The sequence below is a fragment of the Pyxicephalus adspersus genome, chromosome 2, assembly GCF_032062135.1.
Source record: "Pyxicephalus adspersus chromosome 2, UCB_Pads_2.0, whole genome shotgun sequence".
NCBI lineage: Eukaryota > Metazoa > Chordata > Amphibia > Anura > Pyxicephalidae > Pyxicephalus > Pyxicephalus adspersus.
Genome location: NC_092859.1, coordinates 134,520,307 through 134,535,971, shown reverse-complemented (window position 1 = coordinate 134,535,971; position 15,665 = coordinate 134,520,307). Strand labels below are relative to the sequence as shown.

At 38.2% G+C, this 15,665-nt stretch overlaps 1 protein-coding gene across 1 annotated transcript in view; it reads left to right on the top strand.

Annotated features, from left to right (window-relative positions):
- IQGAP1 (IQ motif containing GTPase activating protein 1) overlaps window positions 1-15,665 on the top strand; it is a 110,476-nt gene that overhangs the window by 68,937 nt on the left and 25,874 nt on the right. Inside the window, exons 12-16 of the mRNA XM_072402478.1 lie at window positions 469-632; window positions 2,609-2,769; window positions 4,553-4,677; window positions 5,734-5,897; window positions 15,532-15,622. Coding sequence (XP_072258579.1) covers window positions 469-632; window positions 2,609-2,769; window positions 4,553-4,677; window positions 5,734-5,897; window positions 15,532-15,622 — 705 coding nt within the window. The remainder of the gene's footprint in view (window positions 1-468; window positions 633-2,608; window positions 2,770-4,552; window positions 4,678-5,733; window positions 5,898-15,531; window positions 15,623-15,665) is intronic.

The window sequence follows — 15,665 nt, the reverse complement described above, 5'->3', positions numbered from 1 at the left end:
TAACAAATGTTTTTAATCCTGGACCAGATCCATTCCAGGTTTGCTGGATCACATAGTTTCACTGATGAAAGTGTATCCACTCCAGCATTGGGGAGCCTTAATAAATCAGGTCCAATCTCTCCATCAAAGTCCTTTGGATTTTTGTTTTGTTATTTGGACATTCAGGATGAATGGTACATTGTATAACCCCAAAGAGAATTATTTTAGATTAATAATGCTGGATCAGCCTTGAGTATACTGTGTTCATGAAAAACAATTTATTAGTCTATTATTAAAAATGAAACCTTCCTATACATTCATTTAGACATCAAAATAAATAATATAAAGCTGCCCAGATGTCATTCCAGCCTATATGGCATTTCCATTGTATGTTGGTTGCAAACTCTGTACACATGGTGGACCTAGGAAGAAGTGTCTTTACACCCCAACAAATGTGTGCTTTTGTTAATGTTCATGTATTTTTTACAGGAATGGTTGCAGTGGTTAGAATTAATAATGCCATCAGAAAGGGTGTTGCTGGAGAGACAGTGCAAGAGTTAATGAACCCAGATGCCCAGCTGCCAGACGTCTACCCATTTGCCGAAGATCTTTACCAAAGGGAACTGGCCACACTGCAGCAACAGAGTCCAGAGGTAAGTTTTACAGCATACACTGCATTTCCTTGTCCATACTTCCCATGTTGGCCCATGAATGGTTCATGGGTCCCACATAAGGAATCCGTCACATGCACCCCTATAACTAGAACTTTTTTTGTGTGATTTAAATAAAGCTAGGTATACATACATTGATTTTAATTCATACAGTTTTTTTAATTCTGTTAGCTCATTCAGTATTTTTCAGTTCAGTATATTTACCATATACAGAAAATCAAATTGAAAATACAACAAATTGAACACACTGCCACACACTGCTAGACGGCTCTTTAGTGTCTTCTCCTAAATCAATCAAAATTCAAATAAATTAGCCAACCCTTTGCACTAAAATTCGGAAACTGGTGAAAAGATTATATATTCATCAGATATTTGTGTGATCTATGGAAAGAGAGAGGGACATCACAGATGTTAGATGTTTTTTTTTGAACATTTTTCAGTTTTATTGGATCTAGGTTTAAGCTGGCCAAACACTACAAATGCAACTACAAGTGCAAATTAGCCGGCCCCTCGGGCACCTTTGCTGCTGATCAAAAAAATTTGTCAGCCCAAACAATTGTAGCCAATATCCATTTCTTGTGATAGATCTAACCTGAGGGTGATTCTGTTAATAGTATCCTTTGAACAGCCCAACTGTCAACTGAAATTGCTGTACTCCTAAGTTGGTCGGTTGCAAAGACACATGCACTAACAAGTGATTTAAAAATGTGCAGAAACATGGGTATTTCTGGGACATAATAGTTTTAATAATGATTTAATAAATCCCCTAGGACTTGAGAATAAAGACCATCATGGGAAAATCTGGGTAATCCAGCAAACCTGGAAAAGATTTGTTAAAAATCATTGCTACTAGTTGTCAAATGTTTTCAATACTTCACCAAATCCATTTCAGGCTTGCTGGATTGTCCAGGTTTTCCAATGACCGTCTATTGTTTCCATTCTTGGGTGCTTTAATAAATTGGGCCCAATGTGTGATTGAAGTCGCTCAAGTCTAGCACTCTATTTATAAAACAGGAAATCTGACATTCCCTCAAATTTGTGGCGGTTTTCCAGGTCAGTGTGTTTCAATGGCAGTAAATTATTCCCACGAGGGAATGTTTGAAGGAATGTCCTTGTTTTATAAAGCCCTTAGTATATCTAAAATATGGTGATATATGTTGATAAAACATGGAAAACTGTATATCTAAAGGATATGTTTCTAGTAATTTTGTAACAGATTGTCCTGTAATCCCATTGCAATGTTTTATTCAATGTTTTGTACTAGAGTACTAAGCACACAATTGTGAATGTTAAAAGAAAGTTGTAAAAATTATTGAATTAAATCTTCAAATAACCATCACACATGCAGTAGCTATCCAACAATGTAGCTCTAGGCAAAACCTTTTTTTGGTTTAGAGTGAGGAAATGTTATTTTTTCTGATAAATTTTGCTGTCTGTCCATTGCGGAAAGACCTCCCTGTAGTGGTGACCATGGTCACCAAAATAATAACTGAAGCCCATTCCAATCCACAATTTTAGGGTTTCCCTATTAGATATTTCTACATTTGTACAAAAGGCCAAAAATAAATGTTTTAATCCTTCTATATACTCTTGGAAACTAAAAGAAAATTATATTCTGTATGGAAACCAATGCTGTGCTTGAAGAAACATGATGTCAGACATTGCTGACCCAGATTTAAAAGTGCAAGCTCTAAGGCTTTCATTCCGTTACCTGACTTTAGTACAGACACTGTCACTGACATGTAATACGCATTCTGTCACAGTAGTGTGGCTAACTTTATGATGGAACATTATTGGAAAGGATCGTTTAGGATTTCCTACTACGTTGTAAGATTATTTGTAAATGTTGATCTGACAGTCTGTATATGACAGATGTCTTATGTTGTAGAGCATTTCTCTTCCAATTGTATTAAGCCCACATTAGTAATAACTTGTTTGCTTTAATCTTCTTCTTTCAGGGTAACCTCACTCACCCTGAGCTGTCTGTTGCTGTGGAAATGTTATCCTCTGTGGCGTTAATTAACCGAGCTTTGGATGCTGGGGATGTGAACACTGTCGGTAAACAGCTGGCCAATCCCGTCACTGGTCTGATGGATGTGGAAGATGAAAATCTCCAGAGGTTTGTATGAAACAATATAGACTTTGTATAATTTTTAGGGCAAATGGTGGAAAGCATTAAAAGTTCTAGTTTTATTCAGCAAGTTCACTAGAACTGCAATATCTTCTGGACACTCGTTAATTCCTAGCCAAACGATTACACATGCAGGAAGATGTTTTATACACTTAATCTGATATCAGCCAAAGTTTACATCAACTTGCTGGTAATGCACCAGATTCAAACCTTTTAATTGTTTGAAAATAAAGCATCTCCCTTGTAACCAATAACAAACACACACAAATGTTAAAAGTGATTGTGCGTTTAAAGAGATCTTTATCATAATGGATAAGGGGGGTCAGTTAGTTTTCCTCAAAGGAAAGGGAACAATTTTAGCACTGCACATTCCCAAAATCTGTTTTGACCATTTAGCTCCCTAATGATCTCAGGGACAACTACTAAAGTTAATTAAATTATTTAGCATACATGAGGCACACAAATACTGATTGCTTATAATTTGCACAGTGTAATGAGCCAGGGAAATCTACATATTTACTAAAGGAAAATTCAATAAGTTTGATGCTACTTACTTAGTGTAAGTTAGGAAAACAATTTAAAAAAATGCCCATATATATATATATATATGCATAGGAGTCATAGTCCTATTATCCAGGTTTGTGAAGTTTCATTTATTCTGGATATGAGTATCTAAGAATGTGTTTGATAGCCTAAGAACTGTCTGTTAGGAGATGCATATGGGGCCAGCAATCCTGTGTTGTGTGCCACAGCAGTATCTCTTCCCATTTATTTTTTTCCAGCAATGTCTTTGCAGCAGCAAGGAAATACCAGCATCTTCTGTTTCCCTTTAGCTGTTCAGCCTGATATGTACAGAGTCGAGGTCACAGGCAGAGGTCGGTCCAGGCTGCATATTAATTATGGGTCAGGAACAGGCAGTGGTCAGTAACAGTAAATCCCACGAGAAACACTCCAGCACAGATAAGCCCAGCTAAATGCTACAACAGGCACAGATCACTGGGAGCAGAGAGGCTATAAAGCCCCAGCAACCAATGGCAGCACACTATTTGGCTTCTGAAATCCCTTTCAGCTGTGCACAGCCTCAGATTGTGTGCTGGGGATGCCAAAAAAGTACATTTTAGGCTGCACGGCTAAAGTGAAGCAGAAGATGCTACTATTTCCTTGCTGCTGCAAATGACCCTGCTGGAAAGAATAAATGGGAAGGGATACTGCAGTGGCACACAACACAGGATTGTCGGCCCCATAAGCAGTGTGTGTGTATGTTTGTAAAGGCATGAGTAAGGCAGGCCAAAAGCCTTTTTAGCAAAGCCTTGCTAATTACAATGTGTGTTTATGAAACTAAAGTATTGCCAAAAAACAAGGGGACATTTTATTTACTACAGTAGGCAGAATTATGCAGAAAATTTAGTTAAGCCTTAGTGGTGAACTGTGGTTCTGTGGCATATACCATGGTGTGGTTTTGTGGCACATGCCAGCAATTTTCCATGGGGACAAAGAGGATTGATCCGTATCTCTCTGACTACTTTTCTAACATGAACAAAAAAGAACTTGTTTTTTAGATTAGTGTTAGAAAGGATGACATAAAAATACCTTCTTTTCTTGGAAGGTAAACCGAAAATTCTAAATCTAAGTGGACTGACTTCATAAGGAAAGTTTGACTTATATTGGACTTAATTAGAAATACAAACACAGTTGATTTTATTTGTTTGATTGTTCTTTGGACCTTACATTTTACATAAAATTTTCATTTTCTGTCTTCTTCTGTTGACAGATACGTTGATGAACTGATTAAACTGAAACAACAGGCCCGAGATCAAGGAAACGAGTTTATTACATGGAATGACATCCAAGGTTGTGTTACACATGTTAATACCACAGTACACGAAGAGCATGCCAGTAAGTAATCATTGTTCAGCTTATGTAGGAGTTCGGTAAGACAAGGAAGCTTTATAGTTTTATACTGCAGGTTAGCATTGGAGGTCTGGCAGTTTGTTGGGTCATTTCTTGTATGAAAGAACTTATGTAAAGCAATATTTCTAGATTGATGCCAATTTGTGGGTTGTTAAAGAAACTGATGAGAGTATTACATACTAGTAATAATATAGATAGAAAATATCTATAAGTACTCCTGTGGAGGAGCTGTATATCTGTTATCATCATTGACCTAAAAAAAGGTTTGCTAACATACCAAAGCATTCACCTTATGTTGCTGCTAAAAGTATTTGGTGAGCTTTGTGGGCATATGCAACCATGGCAATCATTCAGTGTATGCATGTTGTTTGTGTGACTGGTAGCTGAGAGACATTAAAAGGATATTTTATTTCTAAAGTGCAGGTGATCTCACAATAAATAAATGCTCTTTATGCATCATTAGGCCATCTGTTGTCAGCTTCAAGTAAAGATTTTTCTTTTTTAGTAGCCAGGTGTTTGTTAACAAAACAGTTCTGTTTGTCCAGCCTGGTGTGGGATGCGTTTGTCTGATACATAGCATTTATGGAGCCATACTTGATAATAATTTGATAGGTAATGTAAAAAGTTTTTTTATCTACAGAGTATTTGTACCCAAATAGATGTTCCCATTTCCTGCTCTAAATCCAGAATCTAATAAAACAACTCAAAGAAGTCAGTGGGTGATTAGCCATGCTGTAATCCACCCAAAACTGAGCTTTTTAAATTTGGTTTTGCATTTGGGTGGTTGTACAACATTAATACACATGCAGAGGTGACACAAAAGTTTGTCAGCAGTGTTATGTACACAGCGTCAACTGGTTTGGCCTCAGTGGTTATCATTGTTATTTTTTTCTAACCTTTTTTTATGCTCTTCTTACTCTGAAAAGATAAAAGTCAGAATGCAAATGCTCAGACAATTGTGATGGGAACTTTTCACACAAATAGAAGTCATTCTAGGAAACACGCTTTTTATTAATCATTGCTTTTCTTTTGCTTGTTTAGGGATATTGGCTATTGGTGTTATTAATGAAGCTTTGGATGAAGGAGATGCTAAGAAGACCCTACAGGCCCTGCAGCTGCCTGCTGCAAAACTGGAAGGAGTAGAACCTAATGTAGCTCAACATTACCAGGACACCCTCGTTAGAGCAAAAAGAGAAAAGGCTCAGGTGGGCATATAGAAGGCATACAGTTTTTCATAGCTATCCATGAAGGAGTCCTGTGGTATCATACACCAAGATGTTAGTAGCAGGTCCTTTAAGTCATACTGCCTTCACTGGCCTGTCATCTTCCCATAGTGCATACCGTTCACCGTTCATATCACACTAGGCCATCCTATTTTGTTTTTCCATTATCTATTTCTGACACTCATGCCCCTTGTAGGCACTTTCGGCAGTAGTCAGGGGTGAGCATGGGCTTTGACCGGTTTGCAGCTACCCAGATTTACACACAGCAACCTGGGATGCATTGATCATCTTTCTCAGCGATAGGGTGAATTTATGGTAGGAATGGGCTGAAGAGCAAGCCTACCTTGCTATGTAGATAAATGAGGCTGGCGCCCATGACCCTGTTGCCGATAAACTGGTTGGCTTACCTTGGGCCACTTGTGGTAGATACCAGCCATGGCATAATGGGATCACCCCACAGGTCTTGGCATTTTGTAGATACTGACTCCTTGTCTAGCATCACAGTAGGCCCTTGTCCATATTTTTTTAAGTCCTTACGCGTGCCAATTTTATGGTCATAGTTTGGCTAATTAATGAATGGGGTAACTGGTTTATCAACCTAAGCATGACTCCACTGGTGCCGATACTCCCCCAGCGGCAGGGTCATGCAGAAGAACATTTCATCAAGGTCATTGTTAGGGATAAGACAGCTTTGTAGCTAGTCTCACTAGCAATAGTGCAGTTCAAAAGGGAGTTATATCAAAATTATACAAAGTCAAATTTAGTTACGTAACACTCTTGCAATTAAAACAGATATACATTTATTGATTTATTAGCTAATGCATAGCTGTTTTACTGTATATATTGTAAATTTTCTGGGACTTCAGCTTTAAAGTGATAATAAACTGTAAGGCACAAGGTTACTGAAGTCTGTATATAACAGGCATAAAATTTGATAAGGTCCTGGCACTCTAGGCTGATAAACTGCATGAATGCTGTAGGCCATTGTCCCATCATAACCCCTTTCATGTTTCCATTTATGCCAAGCAATGACTGGCCCCCTATAATATAAGATGCTTTTGATGGATTAGTCCCAGTTATTGAAATATTCTGTGACGATTCATATTACTGTTAGTATAAGCATTCTTGCATTATGCTCACAGTTACCATACCTAGACATCTTTAGTTTTATATCATTTCTACTATAAAATATTCCCCGCAGCTAGATGAGGTTATGTTACATTCATTTTATGTTTGCCTTGTAAAATCTGGTGAGCACATTGCCTTGTGAGCGGTTACATTTCTTATGCATTAATGAACTTAAAACTGCTTTTTATCTCCTACTGAAACATTGTTGCACATTTTTAAACTAGTTTTGCTATATGAAGTATAAAAAGCTCAAATCATTTTGGAATGAAAAATGATAATGCTTATCTTTATGTGGCTGAAATGTTAGAGTTTTGAAATAAACTTTGCAGAATGTTCAGCACAAGAAAAAACATAGCCTGTCATATGGAATTAATTATATAAAGTCATTGATGTAACTTGGAGATGCACTGAATTGTCATATGGGGGGTTGGGGTTTCATTTAGGCCTTCTGCAACACTGGCTGAAAGGGGTAGGCCTTCCTGCATTGCATTTCGGACGATTTATAAAATTTAATCCGGCATGTCAAAAAAATCCAGCCATCATAATGGAGCTATGCAGGGAAGGAGCTTGGATGAGTCATATATCAAGTCATACTTGGTATTGTGCCAAAGATTTTTTTTTCTTGCAGTACCATTCCTGAGACCTTTATCTATTTCAGATATTAGAGTACAGGTGTCAAACATAAGGCCTGTGGGCCGAATCCGACCGTTTATGTGGCCCAGGTGACTGTGCCGCATCCAAGCGCCTGACATTTGCAGGCAGGAGGATCCAGTCCCAGTAAGCTAGGTAGAAGCAGGGTAGTCCACACAAGTGCCTGACTGCGCTGCATGCAGAAGGACCCCGGTTGCTTCTTCACACTCTCAGGAATCTCAGTGAAATGATACATTAGCAATGCCTTCAGACTCTGAAACACCAGCCTCCACCTCAGCACAGTCAGTGAGTCAGTGGCTCCATTCCCCTCACATAGACAGGCCAGGATAGGTCAGATACACCAACCCCAGAAAAAGCTGCAAAGAACAAAGAGCAATCACTCCCAAAATGTCCAACAAGAGAAAAGTGGATGCAGAAAGGAGACAATTTAATGAAAGATGGGAAAGTGAATGAATACATGTTCATGCTTCACGAAGACAAGCATGTTCTTATATTCAGAACATGAGTAAATGCACGAGGATGGCGTGTGATATGGTGTCTTAGTGATGTATCTTAATAAAAATTTCACCCCTTATGTGATTTGAGTTTGACACTTCTGTATTAGAGGCTACTTTGAAGATTTTGGACTTAAAAATGCGTCATGTGCGCCTAATAACCTCCCTGGAGGTAATCCCGAGTGTGGCTCGGTGAATTTTCCATATGAAAAGCAGTAACCCCGAGCCATACTCGGGGTAGAATTGCTAGGGAGTTTAAAAGTCCTACCTGGTTCCCACGTTCAAGTGGTATCCTGCAGCAATGCCCGCCGCAGCCTCCAGCGATGCCCGGCATCTTCTTCCACTGGCGATGCCCACCAGGCATCTGGGTCCCTGGGGTGTGAATGTTTGGGGTGCGAGTCCAGGGGAAGCGGATACTGGCCGAGCATCTGCTCACGAGTGTGTGGTTGGGAGGCGGGACCAGGCGGGAAATTTAAAATACTAGGTATTTTTAAATTTACCCCTTTTACATTTAAAAATACTTAGTATTCATACCACCAGGGAGGTTAATTGGTTTCTGCAGTAGTGCAGTACAGAGAACAAAACTAAATTGCAAAGTGCAGTGACCTATATAGTAGCAAACTAGATTTTAGAATGAATTTCCTAAAATATCTATATATTTTCAACAATATTTTTTTTTCCATACTTGTGAAGTTACTGAAAATCTAAGCACAGTAAGCTTTATTGTTAAGAAACAATGAAGAGCTATATAGGTCAGCTGGAGTATAGAGATCTACAAGAGTGTAAACAAGACTTAAAGCTTCCAGCCAGATCATACTTTGGCTACGATGCAGGGTGTATGAGAATTTGTACAGGAACTGATTTCCAGTCCAAGCATTTCCTCCCGCTGCCGAGCTGGGCTGAAATAACCATTTCTATTCACTGAGCTCAGGGGCTGCCAGACTGGGCTGCACAACACGCCTGGGCAAAATTGCCTTATTTAGTCATAAGTTCTGAAATGTGCTGTGTACCCAACACACAAGTCTCTTCACATGTTGTGGGACAACAACCAAATTTAGCAAATTATTAGAAAAACAGAGCTGAATATGAGGAACATTTGCAATCTCTGGTTAGATGCAGCAGACTTGTCATATAACTTTCTCATTTCATGTGAGATTAAAGATTTGGTCATTGGTGATTTAACCCATAGATTTCCCGTAGTTTGCACTGTGACTGTTTGTACGTTGTAGAATTTGAAACCTGTTAATGACTCTGTCAAGGCTGAACTGTCTATCATTAAACATAGAACCGCTGTACTAAGCACTATGGTAGCATGTAATTATAGGTTAGCATTTCCTTATGTATATATGCATCTGCTGTGTAGTGCTACTGGTGATAGTTATGAGTTATGTCTTTTCTTGTATGCCTTTTCCTTTGTTATTAATTTACATAGCCCTATTTTTTATGTTTGGCTGATTTTTTATGTTTGGCTGAATTCTGTTAGGCTTTCGATCTTTTACGATTGTTTCCAATGACAAAAGAGCGAAAGGTGAATGAACAAGTGCGGTACTTACAGCGTCGTTCTGTTCTATGGAGAGGGGAGAACAAGTGAGCGGCACCCCACTGCGTTCTTCTCCCTTCACTTTTTCATTGAGGTTGTTTGTGGATCTGCCAGGACAGTTACGTGAATGATGTTGACCAGCTGCTGTACACACATCAGATTCTCATGCAATACAAGCCCTGAGGCTTGTATCGGATGAGAATCATCTGGCATGTGTACGTAGCCTTAGAGTTGCCTGGCTGTGTGAGAACATCCTAATGCATGACTTTGTTGTGACCAACAAAAAAATAATCTAAAAATTAGGTTACTAGTGTCCCCAGCCTGTAAGCTCCCTGTATACCTTTTTTATAGATGGGATAGGGAACATGGAATTGTAGAGGAGCCTGCAGTCAGCTTCAGCACTTCTCCTGCAACCTGTAGCATATACCGAAGTAACACATAGTCACAGTATGTGATGATTCCGGTGCCAGGCTGTATAGAGCTGTTCATGCTCCACAGAATTAACAAGGAGAAAACACTGCCATGTTCAAATGACATCAACAGAAGATCAATGTAGTAATCACCTAAGGTAGTTCTGTTTTTTGTGCACCTCTGTAGTATGTCCACAACCTTATACTGTCTTCTGTGGTATGTATGTCTGCAATCTCGGACACTCTTCCGTAGCATAACATATACTCTGATATCATGTGTGACTCCACCATGATACCAAAGTAGCTTAAAATTCAGCTAGGTTTCAGTCTTGTAATTTGTGGGGTGAAATTGCCCCTTTAGTGTCAGACAGCAGAGAACATTTTGATTGTCAATCCTTAGCTAACTTAGCCAATAGCTAAGAAATGTTGCTCTTTTATCACTATTTTCCTTACACTGTGTCTTATGAAATTCTACAGATGTTCTAGAATACAGTGCAAAGTATGGGGCTATATATACATAACAAACCTGCAGGCCCACAACATTGACACACACAACCCACTTGTAAAGTGTTTTGGCATAGTCTCAAATGGGACATATATTTCTGTGTCACTGTAATTAAGAATAATAGGAAATGGATTTGTAACTGTGGAAAGAAAATGGCTGAACTAAGGATATAACACATAGTAGTATATGCTGTTCTGGCAGCCTTGTTGGAAACCATTAAGTACATGTAATAGTTTTTTTGCAATGGGAAGAATGCAAATTCAGCTGTCATCTTAAAAGATCCCTGCAACAGATGCTTGGAGAATTGTAAGATAATTGTTGGGTTTATTAAGCAAATAACACAGATAGTGATGTGTAAAGTGCCATAATTCAACCCAGCAAATTATGTTTATTTTCTCCCTGTTCATCTCCATTAAAAGACCATTTCTGATTGGTTACTCTGTGTTACTAGATTTTGCACTGAAATTATTTTTACTAAGATTGCGACGATTGTTCACAATTGGCTAAATCAACAATTTGTATTAGGTTACTACATTCCCCCTGATTTGTTCATACAGCCTTTGATGATCACTGTGATGTGCAATGTATTTGAGTATCCTGGCTGCACAAGGAATACATGTGCACTCTTATCTAGTGTAAGTTTGCAGGCTTTTACCATGGGCTTTCCACAGACTTTATAAAAGGTGTCTTATGCCTGTATCTGGCCTAATTACCTAAGCCTTTACCATCGGTGCTTATAGCATGCAGATAATGTTAGTTACATTAAATTACATTTATGATTTAATTGTGAAGGAAGCAAAATTGAGTTCACAGATATCAGTTTTCTCTGTAGCCTGTTTACCCTGCAAAAAGTGCTCAGCTATTATGCAGCTTGGCCTCCCATGGATGATATATCATACTGACCTAAACTACCACTTGTTGTATAATAAAGCTCACTAGGGGAACATCATATAATAGATTTTAGGAGGCCTAAACAAGGAAAATAAAGCCCAACAACCTGAGAGGGGGGAATAGCAATCCTGAGGTCCTCATTTTTTTTAGAAGAGGCATGGGGAACACATCAAAATATATTTTCAGAAAAGTTTGCAGATGTTAATTTGACTTTATGGCTGCACATATGCTTAGTTGAAGCCTAAAGCTTTTGTCTTCTCCCCCCTCACCTGCATTGACTCATAGCTGTCACTGTTGTCATTTTACTGCCTATGTTTCTGCCCATTCATTTTCACACTTCCTCTCTGATGTTAATCTACAACGTTTTCAAGTCTATTCCCTCCCTATACAGTAGAATAAAGTCACAGCTACCTACCCACACATCACTTTGGTGTAACTCCCTGCTCTGCTTCATTGGCTCAGGAAAATAGTACACTGGGGTTTTGTTATAGACTCGCTTTTAGTCATTTGATGCTTTACTGGAAAATAGAGTTAAGTGCCGACATCAAAAAGTGGGCATGTTATGTGCAAGAATAGGTGGTGGTGATTTTGTCTCCTTTCCATCTAAGGGAAACAACATTATTTGATATACATTCTGTGGTAGGTGGTTACATACTTCCCTGGTCTCCTCTCAAGGGTGTCTCCCCTACAGTTTTACATTCTCTTTCTGTGTGGCTAATACTCTTCCCCTTGATTGAGGCTGATTTACTAAAATAATTTAGGCTGTTCTCTGATCAAGTTGAATTATTACAGTGCAAGGGAAAATTAATTTGGACTAGTGAATATTGTGAAAATTCACTCTGTAAAACATATCCAATACCATGCAAGGAACTAGAAAAAAACAAGATTTTATTCTTTCACTTGATTGGATTGTTGAGGTTAGCAGGGCTCTATCTCCAGGTAAGCGATATATCCATTGCAAAAGAGAAAATTCACTTTGCTATGTGAACAGCCTTCATTCCTGTAGTAACTCAACTCCATGTCATGCTTTTCTCTCACTGCAGTAGTGACTTAATTACCTTCACAAATATGGAAAAACATTTTGCTGGCTACATTTTAAGCAAAATAAAAATATCACTCAAGATTTGTCAGTTAAACATTTAGATGTTATCCTAATGGTCATTTAATTGACATATACATACCTGGGAACATTTTATTGTGATGTTTGTGTTCTTAACCTTTTTATGTAAATGGTTTACAAAGATTATCCATGGGGTAAACTGATGACATTTTACAACTATACACTTGGATATGGGTCATAAAAAAGCCTGCAAAATGTAATTCACCTAAGAACAAAAATTCAATATATTGCAATTCACCAGTCCTTAGATGTGGCTGCTTCATTCATTTTCTTTTTTCAGATAATGAACATTCTTGTCAGATAGGCAATGTCTTTTTTCACTTCCTAAAGGAAGAACTAGAAATATAAATCATTTTTATCATGTGTTAACAACCAATAAAACCAATCTACATGTAATGAAGGTGAACAAGGGCACCCCTGTATACATGGTGGAGGAGCAAGTATTGCCACCAGGGATTTTGTTGTTTAGATGCTGTTGTACTATATACATCAGTGTTTGTCAACTAGGGTTCAGTGGATCACCCAGGTTCACTGCTGAAAGTGTGTCCTCTTCAGTCTTGGAGAGGTTTAATAAATCAGGCTTATGTGCTCCGTGGCACCTAAGTGTTCCCAGACAGAAAAGATTACAAGTTGCCGCCACAACAACTAGTTGACATACCAGACTTTTATGTTTGGTTTATGATTTATTTGAACTATCGGCTTCTTTGAGTTGACTGAAATGATAGTTTTGTATTACCAGTTAACTTTTACACTAAGGGTCAATAGTGTTTGCTAGTTCTTAATGTAAGCAGCTTGTGTGGTCTCTTGAGACAAAAGATGACTTTGACTAGTCTGGTTTTAATGAAAGGGCTGTTCACTGAGTACAGTTCATTATGCAAGTATCTTTCCTTTTTTATATCTGCAAGGAAAATATGGTGCTGCTGTTGCCTAAATATCACTTCTTACCCACAGGAAATTATGGCATCATTACTCTGCTTAGAGCACAAATAACTCTTTGTTCGCCCCTCTTTAACTTTTTACCTAAGACTATAAATCATAATGCCACATATAGTGAAATATGGTATGAAAATGTTATATAACACAAGTAATTTGTATGAGCATTACAGTGCTAAATACACTTCTGCATTACATCCATTTTCTTAGTGGTTGAGCTCAATAGAGTAGTTTTTCAACCTATCTATGAATGAGCTTTTTAATGAAATTTACAATTGACATCTAGACACTAAGCCTTTCTAACTCCTCCTCCAAGTTAGGGGTAGCCATTTTAATCTTTAATCAAAGTTAAATTTTCCCCCCTATTCTAATAGATTTGCCACACCATTATACTTTTTAGGTACATAACCTCTGTCTTTGTTTGTTTGATGCATGAGATAAACTTGTAATTTTTAATAAAACGATCCACAATAAAACGGACTACAAAGGAGGTCTATGCCAGATGGGTAAATTGACAGTGAGCAAAAATGCATTATTTCTCACTTCTTCCAGCACTGTTGTAATGTGAAACAGAGGGAGCAGTAATATTTACAAATATGTTACTATGGAACAAAGGCAGGTTGGAAAAACTCTATGTGCAATTGGTTAGTTGGGTTAGTAGAAAGGAGTTTGGAGGTTTTTTTGTGTGTTATGTCAAACTGTCTTATCGCTTACAAGGCATTAGGTATCCTGTGCCATCTCAAGTACATCTATTCTTTAGGAAATGCTGTAATCCATTGACTCTAAAGCAGTTCCAATTAGAATACACTTTCATCAGTGAAGCTAGGTGATCCAGCAAACCTGGAAAGGATCTGGTCCAGGATTCAAAACATTTGCTAGCAAATAGCAAATTACTTTAAAGAAATCCATTCCAAGTTTGCTGGATCACCCTGCTTCACTGATGAAAGTGTATCCTCTCCAGCCTTGGAGAGCTTTAATAAATCGGGGCCATTGTCTCTGTATGGAGATGGCCTTCTTGGTGGAGAACTGGGGCTTTGGTTCCTCGTATCCTCGAGTTCCCTCTGATAACTGTTGACCTGAAGACTGATGGAGGAATAATTGGGGACCAGCAGGACAAATTCAGAAAGCACAGGTGAACAGAGTAAATATAACAGGCACTACAGGCCCTTAGGTACAACTTCCCCGCCAGCATGGAGATAATGAATTTACTCTCCACTAGGTGCCCATCGGAGTGAGTTAGGTATTTTTTTCTGACTTTATTCCACAAATGTTTTTTTTAAGCTTTAGTGCAGAGGTAGAGGTATTTTGGGGTAGGAATTTAAAAAGCAAACTTGCATTTCATTGATCTCACACTGCACATATAAACCACTCAGACTGTAGTCACTGGAAGTTTATTGCTTTGGTTTATGGGGAGTTCAAGACAAAGGGTAAATTTTTAGAAGGTCCAGGCACAGTTGTCCTGTGCTGTTAGTAACATATTTCGAAAACATTGAAATTCAGGTTCACTATTAATTACCAAGTTTACAAAGTACTGCTTTGCATGGTAACCTCTAACATATTATAGCAATCTTCTAGATAACTGTAAAAGAATCTTTATTCCAGTTTCCTATTTGCAGATTATTTTAGTCCCAAGTTATAATAACTGCACTTTATAGTTAATCAGATGTGTAGCTATCGAAAGGAATAATTAGTATTGAAGATGTTTTAATGGTATGCAGATATTTATAGTGATGTAATGTTATTGATTTCTAAAGAAAGCCAACATCTCATTCTGATTCTCTTTGATTGTTGAGGTAGACAAGAGTGCCCTCTACTGTCAACATTGTGATGTTTTCCTTAAGGACATTTTGTATTTATTTGCTGAAATGTAATCTACCGATGACAGAAAAATAAAATGCGTGGATACCAGTATCAAAATTTACTCTTTTTGGTTTGTCTTCCTAGGAAACAAAAGATGACTCTGCAGTTCTGTGGCTGGATGAAATCCAAGATGGAATATTTCGCTCCAACAGTGAAACAGAAGACGCCCAAAGATGTAAGTATTTTTACCTACAGGTAGTCCCCTGGTTACATACGAG